Genomic DNA, 27,825 nt, shown 5'->3' on the forward strand with positions numbered 1-27,825 from the left:
TTCCTTAGTAAATTAAAAATAATGGTGGTAAATGCCTCTTGGCTTTATCCTCTCCCACCAGAGCAGATTCAATTAGCAGCTTCCCTGAGCGGCAGAGGTGTGATTTACTCCCAGAATGGGATGTATTAAGATGCAGGGCAGCAGGAAGTTTCCATCTGCCCCCCAACCAAATTCCCCAAGCATTCCCACACTGAGGATCAGATAAGCTCTCCAGCTTCCCTTCCTCATTAATGGGTTTGGGAGGCGCAGCCTGTGGTTTTGTTAAAGAAGCCTTGAGGACACATTCACCTGGGAGAGCTCACACCAGATTCCTTTCTTCAGGAATCCCTGGGATGCTCTCTGCATCCAAATATTCCCCCAAAACCTCGTCAGTATCCACCAGCTGGGCACAAGGTGCTTCACACCCCAAAATATCCCAGGCCCAAAGGGAATTCCCACAATAGAGGTGGCGACCAAAACCTTAACAGGTCCTGTATGAAAACAGCACCGTGCCCTGTACGAGGGGGTTCAGCCCCCAACAGAGGACCCCAAAAACAAGCTGTTCCCTTTCCACCCACATCCCATCCTCCCAATGCCCAGGGACGGGGTTTCCACACCACGTCCCAGAGCCCAGCGTGGCACTCCTGCTGCATCCAGGCAGGAGAGAAGGATGCTCCACGCCGCTCACACCAAGCCCTCTGCATCCCACGATTCCCATTTGATTCCCCTTTAAAGGGGCTGTAATGCAGCGTGTATTTATACTTCAAAAAATTGCCAAAAAAATGTTAAAAAAAAGAAAAAAAGACACAAAACAGCCCTGCTACAATGACTAATTAGCTCGCTCCTGCCTCGTCCCCTGTAAACAAATGTATTTGTAACCAATTTGCAAGCACTTTGCATAAGGGGCCCAGAACACTCGTGCCTGTTTGATGCATTTTGACATTAATTTGATAATAGCGGCTTAACAAGGAATCCAGGCTCCCCAGCTATAAATATGCTGCTTTTCCACTTCCTTTTATCTGCACAGTGAAATAATGTTTTTCCCCCTGCTGCAATAACCACCATCCAACCCTTTCATGAATGCCCTTTATGTCCTTTAGCATTTTCAAGGCTGCTTTGCCTTTTTTTTTTTTTTTTTTTTTCCTCCTGCTGGAGAAAGTAAAAGGGTTTTATTAGTTGTATTTCTAATTCCTGTTCATCAGGGGGAGAAGAGAGGACAGTGATGGTGCTCTGATAATGCAGCTTCCAGGAGACAGGGAGGAGTTAGAGAAATACTGCTCCATCCATTTGTGTTTCCTAAGAAAAAGAAAGCTCATCCTTTTCCTTCTCTTCTCCCCTCGCCACGCAAGCCTCACCACACCAAAAACCAAATTCAAGCACAGTGAAATGGGAATGGGACCCTGGATTCCGCTCTGATGGCATCCAAAAAGCACAGAAAGGTCTGGATCACAGGGACTGAGCCAGGGCTACAGCTCACCCATGCCCTGACACCATCATTCCTCCTCTCCTTCTGGTCCTTCCCAGGACTTTCCACCTTTCCCCACGGTCAGACCCTCACTCACACGCCGGTTCTCCCTTGTGCAGTGCAGGTATCCTTTGCCTCTGCCTCATCTGCCAGCCCCTGGGAGAGGCCAGCTCTGGGAATGGGAAGTACCAAGCCCAAAATGAGCACCTTGGAAATTGTCAGCTGCGTCCTGTGGCCACAGACATCCTTCAGCCTCTGGGAGCTGAAGCAGTCTGGCCTCTCTCCTCCATCCTCCCTTCTCCCCTGCCTCCATGTCAGGGATGCACAAACTGCTCCCAAACTGACCTGGGGGTGAAGCTGCGCTTGGAGCACAGACCCAGAGGATCTCTCCTCCTGCCATCCCATTCCTGGAGACCTCCCAGAGAATGTCCCAGCCGGTGGAAGAACCAGGGCCCTTTGCCCCCTTTCCCTGCCATCACTGCTCCCTGTCCCACCTCATGGCTCTGTGAGGGCAAACCCAGAAACACCCCGAGACATCCAAGCAGAAAATCTCTCCCCGTGCCAAGCTGAGCTCTGCACCCTCAGCATTCCCACACCTCCACTCCAGTTCTCCTTCCTGGAAACTGAGTCAGGCCCCTCCTTGCCAAGAGATAAGCTGGCAGAGGACATGAGATCAGTACCAAAAGGGAAGAGGGATGCTCTGCACAGGCTATCCCTGGATTTCCTCCCACCAGTGTTTCATACTGACCACAGCTCTTCCAGCCATTTCCCCTGAGTCCTCCCCTGGGATCATGAGTTGCAAAACCCCACAGCAAGTCCCAGCAATAAGAGGGAGCCTTAGCAGAGTCCAAAAGCACATTCTTTCCTCAGCCTCCTCCCTCCTTATCGCCTTCCTCTCTCCCTCCAAAGCACATTTAGATAAATATTATTGGAACAATAAAATCCGTAACTTGAACACAAGCTCAGGAGGGATGGAAGGAGGGTCTCCACTCCATGCCTGGGTGAGCAGACCTGCCAGAACAGAAAAACAGCAGAGGAGAGCCCACGACTAGCTCTGGGGTAAAATCTTGGATCACTGCAGGCAGAGATCCCAGCAGAGAGGCTCTCCTACTGTCCCACCACAAGTCCTGTGTGGACTCACTCACCTTTTAAAAGCTGATCACCTTTTAAAAACCGCACCGTTTTCCACCAGGCTGCTCCTCCTGTGTGTTTATTTTGTGGATTTCCTTAACGAAGGTGCTGAAGCCTGGCTTCCCTGTGTACCACTGTCCCTAGGAACAGACACAGCTCACCAGGGTGCACATTTTCTTGAGCCCTGATCACACAGACGAGCCCAGGACTGTGTGGCTCCAGGACACCCAGCCCACTCCCCTCCAGCCGCTCAGTGTGGGGGGCAATGCCCTTTCAGCCACCACTGCAGAGCTCCAGGGTGCAGGGTCCAGAGGTGGCTGCCAGGGCAGAAGTGCTGCTGCCAAAGCCGGTTAATGCCTGAGGAGTTTCCTTCACCACCAGCAGCCCATCCTGCCCACTCCCACCATCCCAGCTTCCCCTTCCTGCAGCCTCAGCCAGCCCAGCTCAGTTAAACCCATGCAGTCATGGTGCCACGGATGGGATTTTGGCCATCCCAGTTCACTTTCCACCAGACACTTGATTGTAGCCCTTGGCTTCACGCAAAGCAGTGGTGCAGGTCCTGTCTGCTGTCCAGGGGCTGGAGCTGTCCGAGCGAGGTGTGGTGGTGGCCTGGGGCTGCTCAGAGAAATGGACCTTCCTCGAGTCACTGTGAGACACTTACCCAGGGATAATGGTTACACAATCCCAGAACAGTTCAGCGTGGAAGGGACCTCAAAGCTCATCTCATTCCAGCCCTGCTGCCATGGGCAGGGAACCTTCCACTAGGCCAGGCTGCTCCAGTGCCCACCCAGCCTGGCACTGAAGGTTCTGTCCCACGTCAGCACAGCTCAGACCAGCGCAGAGATCCAAGGAGGAGCACCATTTCCTAAATACAGAGTAACTCCTTCTTTAGCTGAACCCACAGCCATAAACAGCACAGAACAGCATCCCCAAATCCAGGAGAACAGGGCTGTAACCCCTAAAGTGCTCATCGCAGCACTCCCAGTGCCACTCCACAGCTCCCAGTGCACCGAGACACAGCCCTGCCCACACACACCTTACCTGGCGATGCCGAAGTGCTCCCCGTGAGAGGGCGGCTTTGGGCTCCACATTGAGAGGGAAACAGGAAGCAGGAGGCAAGGAGGCAGGGCTGGTTCCAAATGTTTCACTCTTTATTTGAAGTTTTACATGCCACCAGCGTACATGAAAGTTGCACATTCAGAATTCGACTCACTACGAGGACGAAGGGCCAGATGCAAACACAAGTGTCAAACGAGCGCACGGACGGAGGAGCCCGAACCCAGGAGCCTGCAGGGATTTGTGACCAGGCTGCCACCCTGATGGCACTCGGGGTGCCAGAGATGAACCCCCAGCTTTAGGACCACCTCCCTTTGCCATGTCCAGAGTCGTGAGCTGGGTCTCCTCTCCTAGTGTGGCACCGTTCCCTTTCAATGAGCTAAACAAGCATTTTTGGTAACATCTCTACCAGAACTGAGGGTGTTTGGAGACCAACTGCCCGTTGAATGCTTCCCTGAATTCCCCTTTCCATCAATGCCAGCAGTTCTTACAAGGAGAAACAATTTCCACCCGCTGTTCAGAGGGAGAGACGACAGAAATAGGGACTCTTACACTGACATTTTATTTTCAAAGAAAGTTTTGATAGAAAAACATTTTCCCCAGCAGCCTTGGGCAGGGAGTTGCAGCTTCCACTTCAAAGGACAAACTTCAAAAACAAATCCAGTGTCCTAATGGTTTTGTGCTACATTACTTAATTGTCATACAGCTAATTAGCAATGCCTGATTTCACATTCTCTGTACATAGATGAAGTTCACAAAAGAAGGGGCTACTTAAAAGAATAAATAAAACAAGGCACCAGGCAGCCAGGCTCTGACAATATTAACATAAAGCGTTACACTTTACCATTTAAAAAACTGAAATAAAACCCCCATCATGATTAAACCTATATTGATCTGCCTTCCTTCAGATCTCAGAGCCTTGGATCTCTGCAAGGAAGGGGGGAGAACACAACATGGCAAGAGGGGGCTTAGCCTGTGCCTCTGTGTGTGTATTTCACCAGCGTGCAGCAGAGATCTTTAAAATTCTAATTATTTCCCTATCACCAAGTAAGATCGGGATCAATAGATGGTACAGACTGACCCCTTTCCTCGAGTGTCAGGGGGAAATTAAAAAAAAAGAAAGGGGAGGGCGAACCGAGAGCATCAGAGGTCAATGCCACAAAACAATAGATATTGATGTCTCCATTCATTTCAAACAGCGGAAAGGTCAATGCCTCCCTTGCTTCATGTTTTATGGCTGAAATCCTGCTGCTAACAGCAACAATGTTAGTAGTCAGACCTCATCCATCCTTTTTTATTATTATGATTATTTCTAACCAGGTTAGCCATTTTGAAAATTTGACGAAAGCTGGGAGCAGCAGTGGGGGGCTGGGTAGGAGGAGAAGAGGGGAAGCTGCCCTGGAAATTAATGGAAGAGATGGTTTCCATTAGTTTTCAAGTCCCCCTGTCCCCCTACCTGTGCCCCAGTTTGTCCCTCACTGCCCCCTAAAAAATGAAAAGGGCCTGAGGCAACATCCCTTCACTATTAATCATTATTCCCCGTACAACATCCCAATTGGTTTCTATGGAAATGATTCTCCTGCCGGAGTGCCCCGGCTGCCTGCGCATCTCAAAGAGGCAGGAGAGCTGCAGTGGAAGGAGACTGAGCTCTGCAACACCCCCACAGCTCCTGCACTGCTCTCCCAGCCTTGGCCGGACACTGCTGGCACCAGCCAAGAGGGAATTGCATCCCCTTAGTCAGGTGAAACAACCCTTCTGTACCGGTTCACTCCACCAGTGGGAAAGTCACAAATTTCTACGGCCCTATCCTAAAGAAGCACTGCTGGAAGAAAGCAGCCAGCACCTCCCGTGGATGGTCCCACAGGCCTGTCCCTCGAACACCAGCGTGAGGGGACGGGTCCTGCTCTGCTCCCTGGGATCCACACCCCCAGCAGAGGAGGAGGCAGTGATGGGGATTGCAGTGAGTGGGGTTGTGGCTCTGCTGCTCTCAGTCCACACCAGCCCCAGGTCTGTCCTCTGCTCCCCAGCGAGCAGCACCTCACCTGCAGGGGAGAGTTCAGCACCTGGGGAGCCTCCTCCCCTTCCACAAGCGAGGAAACAGGCCAAGCCTCACCATGGGTGTCTGGCTTCCAGAGTGAGATCCACAACTCCATCCTGCCTCCCTCCTCTCACTCCCATCTTCTTCTCCCTGAAGCGACCACAGTCAGAGCTCTCCTGACTGTCACCACACAGCCCCTTCTCCAAACAGAGCATTTCATAAAGAGACCATGAAATCAGCTTTGCAAACAGCTGAGGAAGCAATTCTTTAACCTCCACTCCTGAGAAACCCAAGGGAACACAGATGACTTGGCCCCTCCGAATTCCCCGTATCAGTGTCGCTCCAGACCCTCCCAGCCTGCAGAAACCAAAATACCACTTTGCCAAACAAGACTTTGGACACGAGCAGAGCAGCAAACTACATGGAGTTTTACAAAAGAACAGTACCTGTCCCAGAATATCCTTCTCCCACAGAACCACTGACACCTCAGTGGTGGTCAAAGCAAAGATTTCTGCTGCAGCTCCCAAAGATCAGAGGTCTGTTTTGGAAGGCAGCAAGGACAGGCCAGCAGGGACTGGGATCCTGCAGAGGCATTCCTTATGAGAAGGGCACCTTCTGGAATTGAATTCATTTGTTTTAGGCTACAGACAGCAGCATCAGCAGCTCAGAGATCACCCTCTTAAATGCTCACAGATAGCAGGAGGGAGATTTCTGGAGAGATGGGGACAGAGAAAAGGAGGGGGGGGATTTCATATTAAATAAAATGCAGGAGCAGAACACCCCTCTCTCTGCTCCCCTCTCCTCCTCTACAGCTGCCTGCAGGAGCCTGAGCGCCGAGTGGGCTCCGAGTCCCATCCACTGCTCTGCTCAGAACATATGGAGCTGTGTTTAATAGCCCAGCTCTGCCAATTGGGTACTATTAGGGTGGGTTCTTTTCCCAGTGTAAATGTTGCAGAATATAAATTGTAATTAACACCGATGCCAAAATAGCACTTAGAGAAAATAAGCACATTATTAACATCTGGTGAATCCTGCCTGGAGTGCAAAAGCAGCGGAAATTCTCACTCACCATAAGAGGATTTGTAGTAGAGATATCGAGCACTGGCCCGGAGTTGGGGAGATGGGGGTGGAAGGAGATTTTTAGCTCTTTATCGCTATTTGGGATGCTACCTTTATCACCTGTGGGTGACCTTTCCTAGCCCTGGTTATAACAGGTAGCATCACCAGGACTTGTGACCCACTTGCATGATTATAGGTGCCCAAACATCATACCCCTGACAACAGAGTAAGAGCGCTATAAAACACCCCTGGCTGCTGCTGCCATCCAGCAGGACACGAGGCAGGTGGACATGGATGTGCCAAGCCAAGTGTACAGCGTGTTCCATCAGGTGACTGCAACCCCAAGAGCAAAGGTTTAACACCAGAATCAAGCAACAGCTGGTTCCTGCACACCACTGCTCCCCAGTGCAGGTTTTCCAGCGGAACAGGAAGAGGTGAGCTGGCAGCGCTGCCAAGCTCTTGCCGATGCCACAGCGTGTTTGTGTTTATGCAGGAGAAATCCCCGCTGAAGGTGGGAATGGCCTCACTGGAACCAAACATCAGGATTCCTTCACAGGACTGAACAGGTCCCCGAAGGCATCAGAGAGCTGTTTCCACACCCTCCACCTTCCCTCTGCCCTGAGGCCAGCGGCACAAACAGGACAGAGCAATTTTGCCAGTGCTTCGAACGAGGAGGAGAAAGCAGCTTTGCAAACACCCTCTGCCCAGTCCTCGCTAGTTATCCTAGGAAATAAACACGGACAAAAACCAGGCAGAGCTGGAGCGGCCTGAACCGGACAGAGCAGCAGCTCGTGTTCCTGCCAAAAAGGAAATGTGATGTGCTGAAGCGAGGCAGAGGAGAAAACAGGGAGAAGGGGATTCACACAGGTGAGTAACATGACAAGAGGTAGAAAGAACAACGCCATTGAGAGGGGAGGGAAAACTGGCAGGAGCAGGGCAGCAGCTCCTCACACTCTGCTGCATGGAGCTGAGGCAGAGCCTCAAACACTCGGGGAGTGCTCACAGCTCAGCTGCAGCATTTCCCAGGGGAGCACGAGCTGGCCTCACCATCCTGCTGCCAGCTGCACCCCAGAGGCTGTGCTGGCTCCCTGTCCTGAGAGGGGAAGGGACAGAGCCTTGGGAAAGACAGCAAACCACCAGGGGTTGGGCTCAGCAAGGCACAGACCCGTGCTAGCAGAGCCTGACACTTACCTGCTCTTTACTGTAACCTCTCTGAGCACAAGGGTTATCACAGCCTGGCTCAGGATTTACACCTGTGGGACACAGTTCCAGGCAGGCTCACACGTGGCTGATTGGAAGGTAAGGACAGAAAAGTCCTCCAAGGCTGGGAGATGCATTTTGTTCTCAAATCTATCCCATCAGACCAGGCTTCCTATGAACACTGAGGGCAGAAGAGCATTTGGGAGAGGGCATCTTGAGTAGAAGATGCTGACAAGGAGATGGGCACATCATCTTTGGACGACTCTGGGCCTCCCCAGAAAAGCAGAGCTCAACACATTCGGGATTTGGGTGAAGTAAGACAGCTCTGGCCAGCAGCTGCTTTGCAGAAATCAGACCTGGTATGCTACCAAGGAAAATTCTGCCACCCAGACATGTAGCTCCAGGAATTTGTAACTTGGCTTTTGGTACAGCTGTCTGATGCTTTTAAAAGTGCTCAGTAAATAAGGCAATATGAAAGTGATCCAGACCACTACTGATGCCTGAGGAAGTTCTGTGGAGCAGAGAAGCTGACTGAAATCACACTGTGAAAATACTTCATAACATCTCTAAAATTAGCATGAGCTCAAGGCATGGGATATAAGGACAGAACTGGAACACTACATTCCCATCTACACTGCAAGACAGACTGCATATAAATCAGATCTGAGCCTCAACTAATTCACTGTAGGCACCATCTACCCTAGGACAAGGATTTCCAGAAGAGCTGAGAACTTCTTCCACCAGACTAATGGAAACAGCATCAGAAGGAACATACCATGGTCAAGGTGTTAATGACCTTAATTTGTTATTAATTTTTTTTTTAAAAAGAGTCCTTGTGGTACTTCTCAATCAAAAAGAACCCCTTTAAATATCTGTGACTGCACGTGTGTGACTACAAATGCCTATTTGTAACATAGAAAAGATGTGATGCACTTCAATTGAGCAACACATTTTTTTGTGCCTCTGAGCTGGCCTAGGCTTTCTACTTTGCCAAAAACTGACTGAAGCAAAGAATGATTTCCACCAAAACCACAAAGCACACCGCCAACGTACACAGGGGCCCTTGGGACAGACACCAGGGGACACAGGGGAAAAGAGCATCATTAAGTCAGTTTCTCTTACCTTTAACTTCAGTAAAATAACAAAAACTATTCATATTAACCGCAAGGAAATACTCATCGGATTCCACAAGCCTTTGAGACGGGATTTTCAGATGCAAGCAATATGAAATAGATGTTTCCCCAGTGCAAAGAACCAGCTTTTTTTTATTTTGCAATTGCACCTGGCTGAAGTGATTGTACAGCATCCAGTGAGGTGGCCAGGAGCCGAGGATGGGAAATCCAGGCCAACAAGAAGCTGCTCCGTGGGTTCACGCTGACTTGTCCTTTCCATGCTGTGACAGTCACCACCACAAATTGGGAGGTTCCTCGGCCACTCTGCTTTTAAACAAGGTAATTTCATCCAAGTGCCGCATGGGGACATCTCTGATGACCTCTGTCAAGTCCTCGTGAAGCAGAGGGAAAATGACGACGTTTAATGCAGGGCGTTCTGCCTGGAAACTAAATCAGACACAGGTTATTAGCCAAGGAAAAATACCAATTCTGCAGTGCAAGGGAAGGGGATGGCCTGGGTATCGATCATGCAGGATGGGGGCAAGGAAGGGTTGTTCAGAGGCAGGAGGGGCAGCTGGAACTCCAGGTCTCCCACTCTTCCCCCTCTGTGTCAGCAGGGAGTTCAGGCTGGCTTTGCACCCCTTTTCAGCGAAGCTGCTAAGCTGGCACAAGCCCAAACTGCACCTAAAATCGGGAGGGAGGAAGAAGTTTTAAAAAGTTAATAAAAAATAAATCAAGACACGTAGGCATTCTTAGAGGATCAGAGATCCCCAGAGCTCTGCCCAAGCTGGGCAAGGTGCTCAGCGATAACAATTTAAACCACCTGCAAACCAGAGGCAAGTTGCAGAGCCATTAGGAAAATCAGGCCAGAGCAATGTCAGGCATTCCCTCAGGGCTGAGCCTGGGATTATCACTTCAGGCTGGGTTGTTCTGCATGCAGAGTCTACACTCTGCAATTAGAGCATAGGCAAGTTTAGAAAGCTCAGATGTGCAGATAAGCATTAAAGTGTGCTCACACTCACACACTGCAGCCTTCTTTTTAATCCAGGCTGCAGAGCAAAGGAAGAGATTTGCAAAAGTTGAAGCCATTAAACAATGTAGAAAGAACCGTACAGAAAAAGCCCAAGCGCCCACCAGCAAGTACTTTACATGACAGCAGCCTCTGAGTACTCAGTGCAGTGTAACAAGAGTTCAGGCTTTTAAAGCTGGGGTGGGTAAAACTGCAGCATAATTACCCTTAAGAGTTACACCTTAAGATGAAAAAGATTTGTGACTCTTAGTCCTGCACCACCAAGATGTTTCCTCTGAAGGGTGTGACAAGGATCAGTTTATTATCACTCACAGGGAGGCAGAGTCACACTGGCAGCCCCATTCCCTGGAGGCTGAACCAGGCTGTGTTGGGTCCAAAGAGAAACTCTCTGCTCGACAAACTTAGACAGGTGTGTGCCTGGAAGATTCCCAGCTCATCTCTAGCTCTGAAATGGCCAGATTTCTGTCAAACAGTGAGGAAAGGTTGGAGATCCAGCTGCTGGAAACAGACATGAAAATCCCAAGTAGCAATGCAGCCAGCTGGAGAAAGCAACAGGCGAGACTGGCATTTCCTGGGAGACAGAAAGGACATTCCCATCCACAAACGATTTGGAGTAGAGCTGCCAAAAACATAGCAGAGAAACTTCCATTCCCAGGCTAGCTGATCAGTCTTGGTAGGTTGAATTAATTTGCCTGAGCCTAAGTAGCTGCAGGAATAAGAATTTCCAGCAACAGAACTACCTGGGGCAATTTATATCTCTCTGCATCACAGACCTGCCCTTCATGCCTCACGCCTTAAGGGCTGGCAGAAAAGGACACAGCTCCCTGAGTAGATCTGGGGACTTGTGTCAGAGCTGTGCAGCTTCTTACTTCCACAGCACTGCCCTCAAGAAATCAACCAGCAAATAACTGCTGATCTGGGAGGCAGCTGGTAAAGTGCGCAGTGAAATCACATAAAATACAGCCAAATGTCCCTTTGATAGTCCCTGCTCTGCCTCAGCTCTTCATGTTTCTTATCCAACACCACAGTCCTGCAGAGAAAATCATGTTAATAGACCAAGTTTACTGAAGTTCAGCAAAGGGAGAAACTGCCATCTCCCCAAGGGAAAGAAGCTGCTTCCTTCTTTGTATATAGACTCTCCCAAATTGGACCCGAGCGCTGCCTCCTCACCACGTACAAAAACGTAGTTTATAAGCAGCCGTTACATGTAGCTATAAAAATAAGAACCCAGACAAGTTTACATGATGAACTGCTACCGAGACAAGTGAAATACCCCAGCTCAATAAGTGTCCCTCCTAAAGAGGCTGGGTTCATACTAGGGGTTTGAACTTGATCTTAAAATAAGAGGGAAAAAAAGAAAGCTTTGTGATTTTCTCCCCCCCTCAACAGGAAACTGTACGTTACTGCAAACCTTGTAAATTCCATACCCCAGCAAGTTGACGCCGGAGAATTCTTTCCATGTACAATTTGCGTGATTTAAGGAAAAAAAAAAAAAAATCAAATGCACATGGTTCACTATTATTCTCAGTTAAATGTGCGTGCAAAGCCTCTCCTTTAACTGCCTGTTAAAAAACACCCTGATTTTAACGAGCAGCTGTCATAATGTTAAACTGGGATTAGCAGTTCCCAAAAGCAGCCTCCCTCTGCAATCTACGCTCCTTTAGTCCTTCCCCGGAAGGCAATTCCTTTCTTCATACACCTGTCCAGGTGGGCTAGATTAAGTGAGAGGCACTTAGAGCACTACTTTGAAAGGCCCCAGGCATGGGGAGGAGATAACAAGAAGGGGAAGAGAGTGAGTTAATGAGTTGCAGAACAGCTCCTGTAATCTTCTTGAGGGTTCTTTCCTCATTCCACACCTGGATGGACTTCAAACTCCATCCACCTCTGCAAAACGCACGGCTTGTAAAATTAAAACCCGAAGGACAGAGAAGGATGTTGACCTGGGGAGACAAAAGAGCTGCAGTTTCAGACATGAAGCCCTGTTTTTTTTTTTTGGTTTGGTTTTTTTTCAAGGGAAAAAAGCCAAGGATATGCTTGCCTGCCCTCCCCTACAAAACCTCCAGACTAAACTCATCATGATTAATTAAATGAAAGCAAGTTTTCTAGGCAACTGACTAGCAGCCCCTTCAAAACAGATCCTCTAATCAGAAACAACCACTGGGATAACAAAGAAAACACCTCCCCCCTCCCCATATATTTTCCAGAATAATCTCTGGTCCAGCAGAATCAACACCGAACCAACAACCACCCAGCAAGAATTTCCACAAGGAGGTTTCTGAAGTGTCCTCATGCAGATATGGACACAGAGCAGACCTGGCCTCAGCAGCTGGTTGGAATCATCCACAGAGCTGGGGAACAAATGGTGAAGCACACTCCGTGTCACAAATTCCTCCCAGCATCCGCGGAGGGACAGGGTCTCTCTGCTCTCACATCTTGAACTGGTTGTATGTGGATGAAAGGGTTAATGATGCTTTGCTATTTGTGTCCAGAATTCTCCCAGAACAGGTGTGGACTGGGCTGAGTAGGGTTATTTTCAAGTGAACAGCTTGGTAAATAGCCTAACACTATGCTCTCAATTACTTCCATCCACTGTGGCAGGATCCAATATGTAGGTCAGGGACAAAGTCAAAAAGAGAGAGAAAAAGTCTAAAGCAAGGCTGCACTTTGATCAGATTTCCTCGATTTTAGCAAGACAAAAGAGACCCTCCCTGGAATGCAGTTATCTCCTGGCCAACATTGACATGCCTCTCCAGAGAGGACAGTGAATCCCCAGGAGATTCCAGATTCCTGCTGATAGATCCAGAGGGTAGCCCGAAGCCATGGGGAATCTCACCAGCCAGCCTGGAGAGATGGATTACACCCCCCTTGCACCACAGACCCTCGAAGGTGACAGCTCTGTGCATCAGGTGCTACTCAAACCTTCTTTACTTGTAAGGAAAAAGCAGTATTTGGGGACTGAAGAATGTTCTTCCCCTTGAGATTTCCACAGAAACCCAAGGAAAGTCCTGAGGCAAATCAGACATTTCAGCACATCCCACTTCACAGAGGCTGGCAAGCAGGACCGAGGGCAGGCAATGCAGAATAATTAAACACTGCCAACAAAAGCAGCACACAGCAGATGAAGTGAGGAAATACAGTGTATCAGGAATGGATCAAGGGCAGATCTCTGACCTCCACAAACCAAGCTTACGGGAAAAGAAGCTCTAGAGAAGGAGGGGAAGGAAGGAAATGAGGGGAAGTTGGATTTGGGGGAACGGAGCAGATGTGGACTCTGGTTGGCACAACTCTCACAAATGCAAACCGGTCTCTGCTGCAGCCACACACTTTCTCCCCTCTCTGTTTTGACCTTCCCAACAGGCCGATGAGCTGTTTTTGGAGAGGCACAAGTTTCTCAAGAGCAGAGGCTTCAGAGCAACTCACTTTCTGCCCTGTGTGCAGCTCTCTCACCTACATGCACAAACCCCTGTTAATCCTCTGCCAGGCACAGCCTGTTTTCACTGGAAGACTTACTCACACCTCAAACTTCAAGTGGGGCATCTGTCTTGAAAGCTTCAGCCAGCAGACCTGAGCCAGCCTGGAAACTCCCTTCCTGAAGCACGGCATGGTGGAATGGAGGAAGCGCCAGGACAAGCTGGAGCAGCTGGCAGCAGCATGACCCAACAGACACACACACACACACACTTTTCTCATCTTCTCAGGGAAGGCCAGGCAAACACTTAAGGTTTGTTCCACTGGCCGTGCCCTGACCTCAGCATCAGGGAGCTGCAAGCCTCTCCTTGCTTACAGTGACTGCCAAAGAAGCTTCTGCGGAGCATCTTCCAAGCAAGATTTGGCCTTGCCAAAGAAACTGTAGGTGTGACTCTCCCAGGCCCCTTCCCCTGGGAGCAGGGAGAACCTTTGCCTCCCACTCATGCCCCAGAAGCCTCTCAGGGGGGTCCAAACCCTCCCCACACTGACTCTAAAGCAGATCCATTCTCCCTTCCAGCCCTGCCAGAGTGCCAGTGCTAAGCAGACTTTATTTCCAAACCTCAGAAACGGACCTGAAAAGTTCCCAAGGAAAGATGTTCAGATTCCTCTGGTTGCTCTTAACACCACACAATGAGACATTTTTGCTATCAAGTGTTTTCCTTTAGGGGTATCTTCCATCCCTTCACGTCTGTGTAGACAAACCAACATTTTCCCAAAGCTGCTGATTTTTCCACACTAAATCCCATCACTGCAGTCTCCAACCTGAGACCGAGGGGTGTAGATGGGATTCTGGAAATCACTCACACACATCACTGCCAACTCTCCCATTATCCTCAACGCAGCTTCTTCATTTGCCACTGCGTTGAGCCACAGGGAAGGAGCAATAACACATCAGACTCATCCCGAGCCGAGGCAAATTACATCTCTCTGCTGTGGTTTCCCTGTAAGGCATGAATGGCACTCTGCTACTTCTCCTGTGAACTGAGGTTTGTATCAAACACGCCTGCAGACTGAGGTTCCTACGTTATTTTGCCAGCTGAACTCTGCATCACTCAAATGTGACCGGACAATTAGAGGGGGAGGGAATAAGAACCCAAAGAGCGATGCCAGAGCGCCCAGGACACGTCCTAGGGGAGTGCTCTGCCAGAGCAAGCTGAAAGTTATTTCCTAATCTCTTCCACAAATTAAAAAGCTGCTGCAATAACTGCTCAATTAGATTTATTTTACTATGGAAATGCTTTAAAGCTGCAGTTAATGCTTCCGTTCAGCCTTTTACACCCTCATGAAGAGAAAGCACGACAGTGCTATTCCAATATTATTTCTCAGCCAAGAGAGAGAGGACAATCCTTGAAAGTTATTTCATGCACAAACCAATCTGCCCGCTGAGGAAGGTTTCAGAACTGAATTCCTTTCAAAACATATAAGCTGGCAGTTAGAACGAAGCATTTGGGTCAGCCACAGGAATGCATTTAAAGAAGGGGGTTTGTGAGTACCCCCAAAAGAAGATAAATTAATATGGCAAACTGGGGATGGTCCCACAAGCCCTGATGGCTTCTAAAGTATTTAAACCCACCCATAAACAACATCCCTGGTAGAAGCAAAGGTGTCTGGGCCACACCTCATGCATTCAACCTTCGCCAAGCCCGCCAAGGAATCCTTGGGCAACGCAAGCCGACAAGGATGCAGTTTGTTATTCAGTCAGTGACAGAATGATTCAGGGGTTTCCAAGAGCAGGAAATGAAACAGACAATGAAAGCTTGAGCAGGATGCTAATGATTCACTACACCAGCCTGGTGACACATTAAATCCTCTGCAATCCCACTCGTGTGGGGCTGGAGCCCTGGGCAGGCTGGGGCTGGTGGGGAGGGATCAGCAGCCACTGCCGGCAGCTCTGGGACCAGAAAAGCCAGCAGTGGACAGACAGGGACTTCCTCAAGGTCAGAAGGAAGAGAAGGTGCTGAAGGGATGCAAAACCAGCTTGAAAATCTTGAATAAGCCCTAAGTGGTCACAGTAGCTTTTCACGGTGTCAGTAGGACTGCAGCAGCTGGGTGGGCAGTGCGGGACTGACGCTGCGGGACTCAGCTGAATTCAAAGATGATCTTGCAATCACCTACTGCCCCTAGAGCCCCCTCCAACCTCTCTAAGAGTAAAAGGGATCCCCAAAAGGGATTTTAAGAGGTTGAGACCACAATGAGAATCCAGGCAAGCAGAATGCTGCAGGGATATCCAGGGCAAGTGGGAACACTTAGCCCTGAGGTGAGCAAAAATTCATTTGTAGTAACTCAGTCCTGTGCTAAATGCCAGGAGAGGGACTGGCTCATTCAGTGCTTTCCAAGACTCAATTTCAACCCTGTGCTCCCAACTAGAAGTCCTGTTTCTGCAACTGAATCCCAGGAGGCTGCTTCATCCCTTCAGCAAGCTCACAGCTCTCACAGCCACACAGGGCCACTGCAATCAGCAGTTTAAGAAAAAGGAAAGATCCAGCCAAGAGTTAAAAAAGAACAATAACAAGCACGGGGAAATTTAGGTAATGCTACAGAAGATTGAACAGGAAGATCTAATTTAGGCTGAAAGCTCTTCCTAGAAAGTGTCAGGAACCTTATCATGAAAGTCACTTCAAATCAAGCAGGGATCATACCTGACATAGGCAGGTATCCTGTGCCACACAGTTTGGATCCCCAGAACAGTGAGATTGTCCTAAATGAGAAAAATTCTCAGCACTTTCCAGCACTGGTTAACCCAAGTCACTCTTGTTTAGGGTGGAAAAGCCAAACCATTCCCCCAGCACTACCATGGTCACCACTGAACCATGTCCTCAGGTGCCACATCCTCACGGCTTTTAAATCCCTCCAGGGATGGAGACTCCATCACTGCCCTGGACAGCTTTTGCCAGTGCTTTAGAACCCTCTTGGTGAAGGAAATTGTTCCCCATATCCAATCTAAACCTTCCCTGGCACACCTTGAGGCCATTTCCTCTTGTCCTGTCCCTTGTTCCCTGGCTGCACCCTCCTGTCAGGGAGTTATGGAAGGACAGAAGGATCCCCTTGAGCCTCCTTTTCTCCGAGCTAAACATCTTCAGCTTCCTCAACTTCTCCCCATGGACTTGTGCTCCCGATCCTTCTACAGCTCTGTTCCCTTCTCTGGACACACTCCAGCCCCTCAATGTCCTTCCTGAAGTGGTGGGCCCAGCACTGAACCCAGGATTCAAGGTGTAGTTGCTGATTCAGTGCTGAGTTGCTGGGGTGCTTTGCAAAGCCATTTGCAGTGTGGCTGGGGAACAAGGGCAGAGAGCTTAGGAGAGAACTGCCACGTCCCCACACCGACCCCACAGCTCTGGGGGGATGCTGCTCCACAACCCCACACAGCCCCAGCCCTCTGCACCATCTCCCAACAGCTCTCAGACTCCAGGAATTTGCAACAGCACTTTTGGGAGGCGTGAACAGCTGAGCCCAGCTGCCCACCCAGCACCCCAAAACACACTCCAGCTGCACCACGGTTTTTCCCTTGGATTCCACTTCTATAAATCACAGCTCACCTCTACACCTTGACACTTTCCCTCTTTTTCATGAAGAATCCCTAATGAAGCCATGTTCTCAGAGGCTTTTTATTTTGCTTTGGGGTTTTGTTTGTTTGTTTTTATTGTAGCTTTCTTGATCTTTTTCCAAGGTGTTTTTCCAAGGACTTTTCACTGGCTTGTATTGTCCGGTGTTGTAGAGTCCTTGAAATCACTACAATGATAGGAGCTATCTAAACACTTCAGCTAAAACCGACAAAATTCTGAAGGCACACAGTGGAAAATAAAAATCCGTCCTTGAAGCCAAGGGGATATTTGCCAAAGCATTTCCCATCCCCTCTTCCAGCCTGTTTTCTGATGACAAGGAAAGCACCAGAAAAGCAACTCCTCCTGCACATTTGTGAAGTGCCCGCTAACCACACCGTGTAGCTCTGCAAGCCTGAAGTCATCCAAATTCCTTGCCCGCAGGATTTTTGGGGCAGAGACATACCAGCATATAAATACGATTATTTAGCATGCAGACTGTCGGTAAAAGGTGGGACCTTCCATGGGTCACAGCTCCATCTACTGACTCTTGCACAAAATAACACCGTGGAAAAGATTGGGAAAGCTCCTGGAAGGCTCAACCCCTTGGACCTGCCTTTGGACACACGGGTCTGTGCAGGAATTTAGAAACAACCCCAGCACAGCAGCTCAGCCCAAAATGGCAAAGCAAATTTACCTTTTCTGCAAAGAAGAGTCTTGGCACGGCAGCAGGTCTGGGGTCACGCCTGAACCTCCACCCACAGGGCCTCAAATTGTGGTATTTTAGTGTTTGTGGAATTAATGCTGCAGCGGTTTGAACACAAGAGTTATTTAAACTGGGACAACACATGCTTGGAGCTGAGCGCTCCAGCAAAGTTTGGGTCCAAGCATAAAATGGAAAACATTGTGTTCATTGGATCCACTGCTATTTGAAGTGTGGCAAGCAGCTGAGCACCATGTGATGGGGAAAAAAATGTCAATTTACACAGAAACTGAGACTAGACCAATGTCACATGTGAAACCTGAGGAAGATCAGGGAAGTGGATGTGGATCACTCAAGCCACATCTCCCACTCTAACCACTATGCCCTTCTCATGTGCAGAGCATCTCCCTGAACCATAAAGGAGCTCCCCCCTCCCATTCACACTGAAGGAATAAGAATAAAGAAAAACACTGCAATGATTTATCTGCCCAGAGGGAAACAATCTTTACAGTCTTCTCTACAGCTCAGAGGAGACCTTGCCCTTGCAAGCCTCCTGTTTGCTGATGAGGCTCCAGATGAGCCCTGTTCTGCTTATTGTGTTTCATTGCAAAAGAGCCAGAACTGCATCAGAGGATTTTAATGACTCCAATACACGAATTAGTTTGTCCCAAATAGCAGCAAACTTCAACCAGAAACTGCTCACCAGAAAGCTGGACACCACAGGGTCTGGTTCAAAGCTGTCACAAGACTAGGAGAGATGAGAACAGCCTCTCTCTTCAGGCCAGTGGAACAGAAATACATAACACAAACCTCCTTTTACAGCAAAAAGGGAGAGTTTGAGAAGCAGTTCAGGCTTTAAGCCATTGCTGTGCTGCAGCAGATTTAATTCCCAAGCTCCCACTACCACACCCTGTATATTCACCACCTTCCAGTACAATTCCACAGCTGAAACCAGTCTGTTCTCCCCAAATAGGTTCTGGCCTCTTCTGTTACCCAAACCTTCCCATGCACCCACACCTGAAAAAGGACTGCCCTGCACTATATGGCATTTTCAAGCCCTCTCAGCTCTACCTTCTGCAGCAAACTCCTGACACATGCCCAGCCCTTTCCCATTCCCACTCACATTTCTTCTCTTTTTTAGTGGCATTGGGAGAATGTGAATAGCTGGTCATCTTGCTGTTCAAAACTACCTCTCAGCCTAAACAACACCATCACCACAGCCCTAAAACAGGAACTCTGACCCTCGCTGGGACCTGAGCAATATGGATCAATCGCCCCAGATCAAGAAAGGGAGCAAACAACGGCTGGAGGTCCATCCTCTCACCTCCTCCTTCCCACCCACTCCCCAAGTTTCACACACAGCATCCACACACATTCCAAACAAATGGAAAAAAATAAGCACAAATCACCTTGTTTCATTCTGGCGCAAGGATAGATAATTTCCAACTTGCTGCCTGGTGTAAAACTTGGATTTAAGAGACACCAGCTGCACACTCTTAGAGGAAGCCATGCTGTGTGAATTGGAGCCTTACCCACAGGTTTAAGCTCACACACAGATTTTACTGCACATCTCTCTGCCTTGGAGTAGCAGACAAAATGCAGTCAAGAGCAAGTCAATTCCTGGTCCCATCCCAAGGCACATTTGTGCAAGGATGAGAATGGAATCTCTGGAGAAGTCACGTGGCTAAAGACTTGCTGATGGCTCATGGAAGACTCCAGGCTTTGCTTACACATCATTTTCTGTGTTTTGTTTCTTCCATTTTATTACTAGAGACAGTTGCATGAGAACGGGATCTTTGTTGCTCAGGAGAGCATCTGCTCCCACTGCTTATCCTCCTCTCAAAGTCATAATCTTACGTGACATCAAAATTGTTTCCAGAGCCACCAATTACAATGTCACAGAGGATTATGACTTCAGGTGTAGAATTTGCAGTAGGAGCAGATGCTCTCTTCAGCTAAAAAAAAAAACCCAAACCCCAACCTTCAAAAAGCCCTGTTTTCATACAAGTGTCTCTATTAATAAAATACAAAAGAAGAAAATAAGTTTGACAGCCAGAACTGTAGCTAAATATAAAAATAGTTTTTAACATTTCCAGGAGGCATCAGCTGCTCTTTGGAAAGTTCCCAGGGTTTAGATTATAAAGAGGTGGAGAACCTAGTGAGAATCAGTCCATGACAGAGAAAAAGAGGGAAAAAAGACTGCAGAATGTGCAGTAAGTGGACATTAAAATTTTGGGCAGCGCTGCAACAGCATCTCAGAAGGGAGAGAAAATAAAAAACGGGAACTGCAGATTTCTGGTTCTTTCTAAGGATCCCCAAAGCACAACTGAAATCCACCCAGTAATGTTTTTACAGCTATGAAGCCCCGTGTAAAACAAACCCAAAAGAACCCTTGTCACATCACAAGGAATTTACTCAGATGTTTCCAACAATCCCTATCCCAGAAGGACACAGAGGCTTTCAGAGGCAGCAGCAATCTCAGGAGCAGTTTGGTAGGGAGCTAATATAGTCACAGCCTTCTCTGGATTTGATCCACGGAAACAAGCCAAGTGTAATAAGTTAGTTTGAAGCTGGAGGAAGGCTGGGGGGAGGAGCACCCTTCAGGATGCACTAATAACGCCGTGTGATTTGAAATTTTTATTACAGCTTAACAGGGCACGGCAACAGTAGGTGACAAAGAAAACAGACTGAAGGTGGGGAAATAGCCTTAAAGAAAAAAAAGATAATAATGGAAAGTCTGCTGCATGGGAAATATTTTGTAAGATGACTGCCATTATTAGAAGATTTCCAAATGCCAAGCGTAATTAAAAGCTCTCTTTTCAAATGCAGTTCACGGCTCACACACAAACGTTTCCCACCACGTGAGCCTCAGAACGCTGCAAGGGGCCAAGCAAAATGCATTTAAGAACTGCCAAACGTGCAAAGGCAGTTTGTACCAATTCTCCCCCCTCAGGAACCCCTCCGAAGAAAAAACCCTTCACAACAACCCTTTAAAGGCTTTGAATTGCGCTGCCAGGGGATTATCAGTAAGTGACATTTACAAGTGATTAGAGGACAGAGAATTATCTTAGTCACTTGTGGGAAAGAAGGAAAGCTTCAAGGTCAAATCTCTCAGTACTTAAGATGTCGGCAGATGTTTTGTTTACACGAAAAGTGTCTTTTGATTTATGATTGCATCCAGAACTTCAACTCGGCCAGTGGAACTGCAGAGAGCACGGGTCGGAATGGAACCAAAAATTCCTATTATACCTTCAAATATTTCACTGATTCCCTCTTATTAAAGTAAGAGGCTGGCTTATGTGCCAAACAGTTACACATTACCTATTAGCTCCTTGGAACAAGACCTCCAAGCCATATAAACCTTGGCAAGCCAGGGAATGGAGATAAATCTCCAACAGCTCCACATCCGCCCCTTTCCGCACTCACCTCCGGACAATGGACTGCTGGAGATTTTTGCAAACGGTAAGAGATTCTCCCATAAACATGTGGCACATGATGACCTCAAGGCAGTTGGCCATGAATGACATCACTGCGTCAGACTGCAGAGTCCCGCTCCGGGAGACGATGCAAAGCCGCTGGAGAGAGGAGCAGTGACTCAGTGCCTGGAAGAACTGGGCGCCCGCACAGAAGTACGGCTGTTCCAGCCTGCAGGAGTAAACAAAAACAATTCAATGGGCAATTCATGCCTGGGATGCTCTCAGACAAGAGGGAAGGACACAGCGCAATCATGGGGGGGCTGGCAAATGCAAAAGCAGCGCCTCTGACCCTGACGGACAAGGGCACAAATAGGCAAAAAGGCCCTAAACTGCAGAATTCCGGTGCCCACGGGGAGTAACCCTGGTTTTGCAAGCTTCTGACAAAATATGGTGGGTAAGACAAGCCTTGTGTCTGAGCAGCAGATCCATTCTGGCCTTAAAAGCACAGCCTGGCTTCTGTACCTGATATCCACGAAGCAGGTGGTGTGGATTTAGGGACCTTCTGCTCCAGGGTATAAACACTGCCCAAACTGGGCATATCTTCAGTTTACTGCCTGGGGAGAAGCAGGCATGAAAAATACACAGTGCACACAGGCTGATACAGAACGGGGGCCAACACAGGGACCACAACCAGCCCTGGCAAAAGATCAGAGCTACTGCTCTCCCACAGGAAGAACAACCATCACCAACCCAACCTTTACCTGGCTCAGGGAAGAGACAGGATCCTCTATCACGGTGATCCAGGACAAGAAAATGACACAGTGAAGCCATCGCTGGCCAGCAAGGGGTCTATGTTTTAACCAGCAGCATAAGTGGGTGACTCCCTCACAGAAAGCAGCCAGCAGGGAGCTGAACCTGCTTGAGGCCCGTGCCACCAGGAGAGTTCATCTGCTTAGTGCAGATTTACTACCAGCCTTCAGAGCACTTGGGAATCTCAGTCATTGGGTCAGGAAAGCCAAGAGCTCCAAGAAGGTTAAGCCATTAGGTGATAACAAGCAGTCGGGCCCAGCCTGATCTGGGTAATCTCTGGATAGGCTTTGTAGTATGCAGGAGTACCTCAGCAACTTAATCCTGTTAATTGATAAATTCTGTTCCAATCTCAACCCGAGACTGCAGTCAGGTGGCATTGCCTGAAGAGATCCTAAGGGCATATCTGCACTTTGGGCAAAAAGTTAAAATTCATAATAAGTGAATGGGCAGCCTTTTCAATTTTTCAACATCATTATGGGGCACTGTAAATTTAGGACAAAAAGCAAAGAAACTCCAGGATCCGGGTTTCCAGGTGGGTCTCTGGGACACACCAGCCACACCTGCAATGCCGCCCTGCACTCGCTAGATGGCAATGTTGTTTTGGAATAGCCCCCTAAACTTGTTCCTCAGCCTGGAAAACTGGGAAGGGAAAAAAGGGTGGAAACAGCAGGGAATTAGCTAAATCAAAAGGACAGTACGTTATCAGGAGCAAGTGCTAATTTCTAAAACCATCTTAAGCCAATATAAAACCTCAGACTTTACTCAGGGAAGAAGCGTGACAGCTTCCACCCAAATGTAGTACGAGGAGACAGCCCTGTTACAGCCTTTATTCCAGGCTGTGTACTGCCTCCCATCTCGATCGCTCTTGGCCTCCATTTCAAAGCCTCGGGACGCTACAGGGCCTAGGATGAGCAGAACAACACTGCAGACACAAACCTCCTTCCCCAGCCCTCAGTTTCTCCATGGCTATTTACTCTCCTCAAGGTTAAAGACACATTCACGTAACCCAAGACCTTGAGCAACTGAATTCCCAACAGCTGCCCCCCTTGGATGAGAGAGCAGCACACTCCTGCCCCATTAGAAATGGGAAGTGGTGGAAAATGAAAACCCTCCTGAGGTGTTTCAGCCCCCCTGGCCCCCCACACTCTTGCAGTGGATCAGGGACAGGCAAACAAGCACCAGTTTCAGGGGATGAGCGGTAATTTCAGCCACAGTAACAAAACTGTGACATTGACATCTCTCCAAACTGCACAGCACTTTGGAGCTTTGTGACCAAAGGGGGACAATGGGACTGGTTCTGACAGGTCCTGCAGTTTCACTGAAAGAGGTTGATTTTGGGGGGGGAAAAAAAAAAAGAAAAGAAAAAAATCCATCTCTCTAAAGTGATAACATTTGTGTTCATATGGATTAGTGCAAGGAAATCATCACAGTTTCCTTTCACAAGCACATTTTGGCTACCATGAAGCTCCTTTGTGCACTCTTTAGGATCAGACCCTTGGTAGGATCCTTTAAATCCTACCAGGAGAGGAACACCAACAGGACAAACTCTAAACCTGGAATGTTTACAGTACATTATAAAGAAAAGAAATAAAAAAATAAAGAGGCGAGATTTTCATACGAACCCAAGGCAGACAAGTATCTCATTGGGAAACCCAAAGAATACTCTACATTATCTAGACAGTGTAGAGTCTCTTCCTTCCTGTAAATTTAAGAGGTGTGCATGTACACAAAGCCAAAAAGTCAGCAAAGGCACGTAGCATTTAACCAGCCCTGACAAGCTGCTAGCTCCCAAATAAGCAGCATGCACTCCTCCTTATCTAAAAGGAAGGCAGTCACAGCACATTTTGCTCCTAAAGCACTGGTTAAAGGGCATATCCTGAGTCCTCAAGGACAACATTCAATGCCTTCCCATTCTCCACAAGTCAGGAAGGAAAATACCCAGTTTTCAAGCCATTGCAGCTACTCTGGACCGGAACACTTTTAATAGTAGCCACAATTAACCACACGTCACATTTCTGGAGATCCACAAACAAAATGGGAGATGTTCAAGGGCAGCCCCTCACCTGAGATCTCTCAAACACTTGCAGTGTTTCAGCATGTCCATGAGAGCAGACATATAAACCACCTTGCCCATCATGCCCAGGTTGGCCAAGGAAAGAGTCCGCAGGTGCTGGCACTGCAGCCCGATGCTGATGAGCCCAGAGCCCGTGAGAATATTTGGCAGCTGTGCTAAGGTGAGGCTCTGCAGGTAAGTCAATTGGCTGATGGCAGCCACCTCTGAATCCCCCACGCTCTGTGCCCGGACACAGGGAGGCAACGAGTTCCGAATCGCTGGCTCGTTGCGGGGCATGGCAGAGGAGAAACTGGACCCGATTATCTCCAAGGTTTCCAAAAATCGGAGGCTTCCCATCAGAGCCCAAAACACTGAAGACTCAATCTTCTGATTTGCCTGGTCCCCTAGGTTCTTTGGATATGTCTGTATCCCAATCCGAACTTTCCTTCCAAATGTTTGGGGCACCAAATTAGGTGCGGTGGGAGGCTTCTCCACGCTGGCAGCAACATCTGTGATGGAGCAAACTGGTAGTGCTAATGAGAGCAGGTGCTTTAGCCTGGACAGGAGCTGGCACAGGTGGTTCCCTAAGCTTTCAGAGCTGTGATGGTGAGCTGCGGAGAGGTTCAAGTGTCTCAGGTTGCAGCAAGACACTACCAGGCTTTCCAAAATGCTGCTGTCGATGTCATCTTCCGCTTTCCGAAACAAGGACTCTGGGGCCAGGCAGTGAACGCAGCCACTGAGATTCAAACTGGTCAGGCTTTTAAGATCCTTCCCACCATTAATGACCCTCTGGATCAGGTGCCCACCAGATAAGGTGCATCGGCTAAAGCTGAAGTAGAAAGGGTTGTTGAACTTCAAGTGTTGCAGGAGCCCAGAGCCGTTAATCCAGGCTTTGGGCAGTTGTAAAGCATCCAGACGTACATTTCGGGCCATGGAGTCCAGGAGGTTTTTGGTGGCTCCCGTCTCCGCAAAGCTGCCGGGGGCAGAGATGAGGAAGGCGTGGAGGTTCTCAGGTGTCCGATCACTCAGCACCGCCAAGTACAGCCTCACCACCTCCTGATTGACGTAGCCAGGAGCCAGCCTGGCGTAGAAGATGCGGAGGTTCTGGTAATGGGGCACGTTGCTCTCGCCCACCATCAGCTGCCCAGAGAGCATAAACCCCTCCCGCGAGCGATCCAGGATCTCAAAGTAGAGCAGCAGTTTCTCAAGGCTGGTGCAGCACGGGACGACACCGTACGAGGGCGTGTAAAGGGTTTGCTTCAGCTCCGAGACGCGGCTGAGGGTGGCTTTGCACTCGCTGCTCAGCTGGCTGGCATCAAACCCCGGGTTGACGTCGATGGCCAGGGAGCGCAGGTGCTGGAGCGTGGAGAGCATCTTGGAGAGCCGCAGAGAGGTGACATGGCACCCGGACAGGTTCAGCTTGACCAGGTTCTTGCACTTTGTCACGTGGTCGATGGTGGAGCTGGACAGCCAGTAGCACCCGGCCATGTTCAGCTGGTAGATCTCCTTTCCAATGTCCCTCATCAGCTGCTTCACTTTGTCTTTGTTTGCCTGCACCCAAACAAAACCACATTTGGTGAGAGGTACCGCAATGGTGGGCACTGGCTCAGTTTCCCAGCTGGAGGTGTGGATAAGAGTGGCTGGCGCTTGGATTATGTGGCCCATCCAAAGGTTTGGGGATGGCAGCACAGCCTATGAGTTATCACACTGCTGGCAGCTCAGTCTGCCATGCTTTGGACTCTCAGGATTACACTTCCTTTGGTTTCTGCAGCTCTGCATTGCACACAGTTCAGCAGCTGAGAGTGGAAGGGAAAACCACCTCCATTTTCTACCAGCAAAGCTGTTTCAGCAAAACTGACTACGTGCAGAAACTCAAATTGAAAGAAGAATGTTTCCATTCTTCCTCATTCAATTTCCTCTTTTGGAAATGAGCAACAGGGGCTTCCCCTTGCCTGGACTGGCTGATACAGTTCTCATTGAATATATCACCTTTTCTTCCCAAGCTTTATTTTTGTTATAACATGCACACAATTTCTGGCTTTGCTGACTGAATGCCTGACAGCAACACACACGAGATTTTTTTGCACAACAACACAGAAAATGTACTTTGAAAAAACAGCAACTTTACACAACCACAGTTACAAATGGAAGATCAAGTTTACTTTCATTTTTGCCTCAAGAAATATGGAGAAGTTTTCACTGACAGTATTTTGTATAACTAAGGGAGCACAGAGCTGTTCTAACAAAGCATTCTGGAAAATAAATGCTTTTATAAAACAGCTTATTGTGTATTCGATTTCCGAGTTCAGGAGCAGTCTGTCTATGCATACACATTGGAAAGCTCTACATCTTGGCATTGTTTTTCAGAAGTCAGATTTGTCTTCACAGCTAACAGAAAAAGCAAGCTACTCTCCCCACCTTATAGTCCTTCTGAAGCAAAACCGTATGTGTCAGACTCTTGTCAAGGCAAAGTGTTGCAAGTTTCCTGCAGGTTCTCCTGACATTCAGGACCAGGTCTGTGCAAGGGACGTAGCTGAGGATGTGCAGAAGGATCTCATCTGAGAACTCCATCAAGTTGACTCCATGGCTTTCCTCCTCACTCTCCTCACTTACGACCTCCTGGTGGGAAAAAAAAAAAAAAAAAAAAAAAAAGAAGAAGAGGAAAAAGAAAAGGATAATATGGAGGTTCACGAAACCATGGTACTTTCAATTGGTCTTTCACCATTGGCTAACATTTCCATTCGTTCTACTTACTTTGCAACTGGAAAAGTGGCTGTCCATCATCCTTTCCTAAATATATCGCAGCAATCTCTCTCTACATCCTTCCTCCAAGCGCCACCCGTTTCAATAACCTTAGGAGTTACATAACCACGCATATATACATATATACACGGCTATATATATCTGTTTACCCATACAGACACACACCAACACCGCAGCCCAACATCATCCACAGCTCTTGTGCAACACTCACACCTTAACGGCGAAACCGCAGCCCAAACTGGCACTAACGCCAGGGCAGGTCCTGAGGGGAAGCGGGGCTGCTGCACCTCACAGCCCCCGTGAGGCCCCCAGAGACACCCGACGAGGGCGATTCCGGTGCCCTGGCTCCTGCCCCCGAGTCCTGAGGGCTCCGGGCTCCCTCAGCCCCGCAGCAGCCCCGGTTACCGGCGCCCCGAGGGGAAGCGGGAGGGGAAGCGAGGAGCGAGTTGAGCCCCACAGGCCCCGACTCACCTCTCCGCAGCGGAACATGGCGGCAGCCGCGCGGTCCCGCCGCCCCTGCCCCGCCGGGCCCCGCTCGCAGCGGCCGCGTCCCGGGCTCGCTCCCGCCGGCCCGGCCGCCTCACGGCTCTTCCGGCGCGGCCATGACCCGGTTCCGCGGCAGCGCCCGCCCCGCGCCGCCATCTTGAGCGCGGCGTGGCCGCGGCGCGCCGCCATCTTGAGGGCGGCGCCGCCATGGTGGGAGTGGCGGGGCCGTGGAGTCAGAGAGCACCGGGGTCGTTCACGATGGAAAAAAGCTCTGAGCTCGTCGAGTCTAGTCTTTGACCGAACACCACCGTGTCAACTAGATCAGAACGCTGAGTGTCATGTCCAGGCTTTCCTTAAGCACCTCCAGGGAGTGACTCCACCACCCACCTGTGCATCCCCTTTCAATACCTGACAACCCTTTCTGTGGAGAAATGCTTCCTGCTGTCCAACCTGACCCTCCCCTGGCACAGCTTAACACCATTTCCCCTCATCCTGCCCATTGCTCCCTGGGAGCAGA

The 27,825-nt window shown here is 49.1% G+C and overlaps 1 protein-coding gene across 1 annotated transcript; it reads right to left on the reverse strand.

The window, feature by feature from the left end:
* Window positions 1-3,705: 3,705 nt before the first annotated feature.
* Window positions 3,706-27,368, reverse strand: FBXL18 (F-box and leucine rich repeat protein 18). Its single transcript, XM_040079095.1, has 5 exons — window positions 27,294-27,368; window positions 26,478-26,678; window positions 24,070-25,610; window positions 21,207-21,425; window positions 3,706-9,487 (listed from the first exon to the last, which is right to left on the reverse strand). The coding sequence occupies exons 1-5, from the start codon at window positions 27,309-27,311 to the stop codon at window positions 9,331-9,333; spliced, it is 2,136 nt and encodes a 711-aa protein (XP_039935029.1). The 5' UTR covers window positions 27,312-27,368; the 3' UTR covers window positions 3,706-9,330.
* Between the last annotated feature and the right edge of the window lie 457 nt (window positions 27,369-27,825).

This window comes from Hirundo rustica, chromosome 15 (genome assembly GCF_015227805.2).
Source record: "Hirundo rustica isolate bHirRus1 chromosome 15, bHirRus1.pri.v3, whole genome shotgun sequence".
Classification (NCBI taxonomy): Eukaryota; Metazoa; Chordata; class Aves; order Passeriformes; family Hirundinidae; genus Hirundo; species Hirundo rustica.

Coding starts and splice junctions, on each gene's coding strand:
- FBXL18 (XM_040079095.1), bottom strand. Junction 21,426..24,069: donor AAGTGTTTGAGAGATCTCAG/GTGAGGGGCTGC, acceptor TTACTCCTGCAG/GCTGGAACAGCCGTACTTCT. Junction 9,488..21,206: donor CAGCAGTCCATTGTCCGGAG/GTGAGTGCGGAA, acceptor TGTCTGATTTAG/TTTCCAGGCAGAACGCCCTG.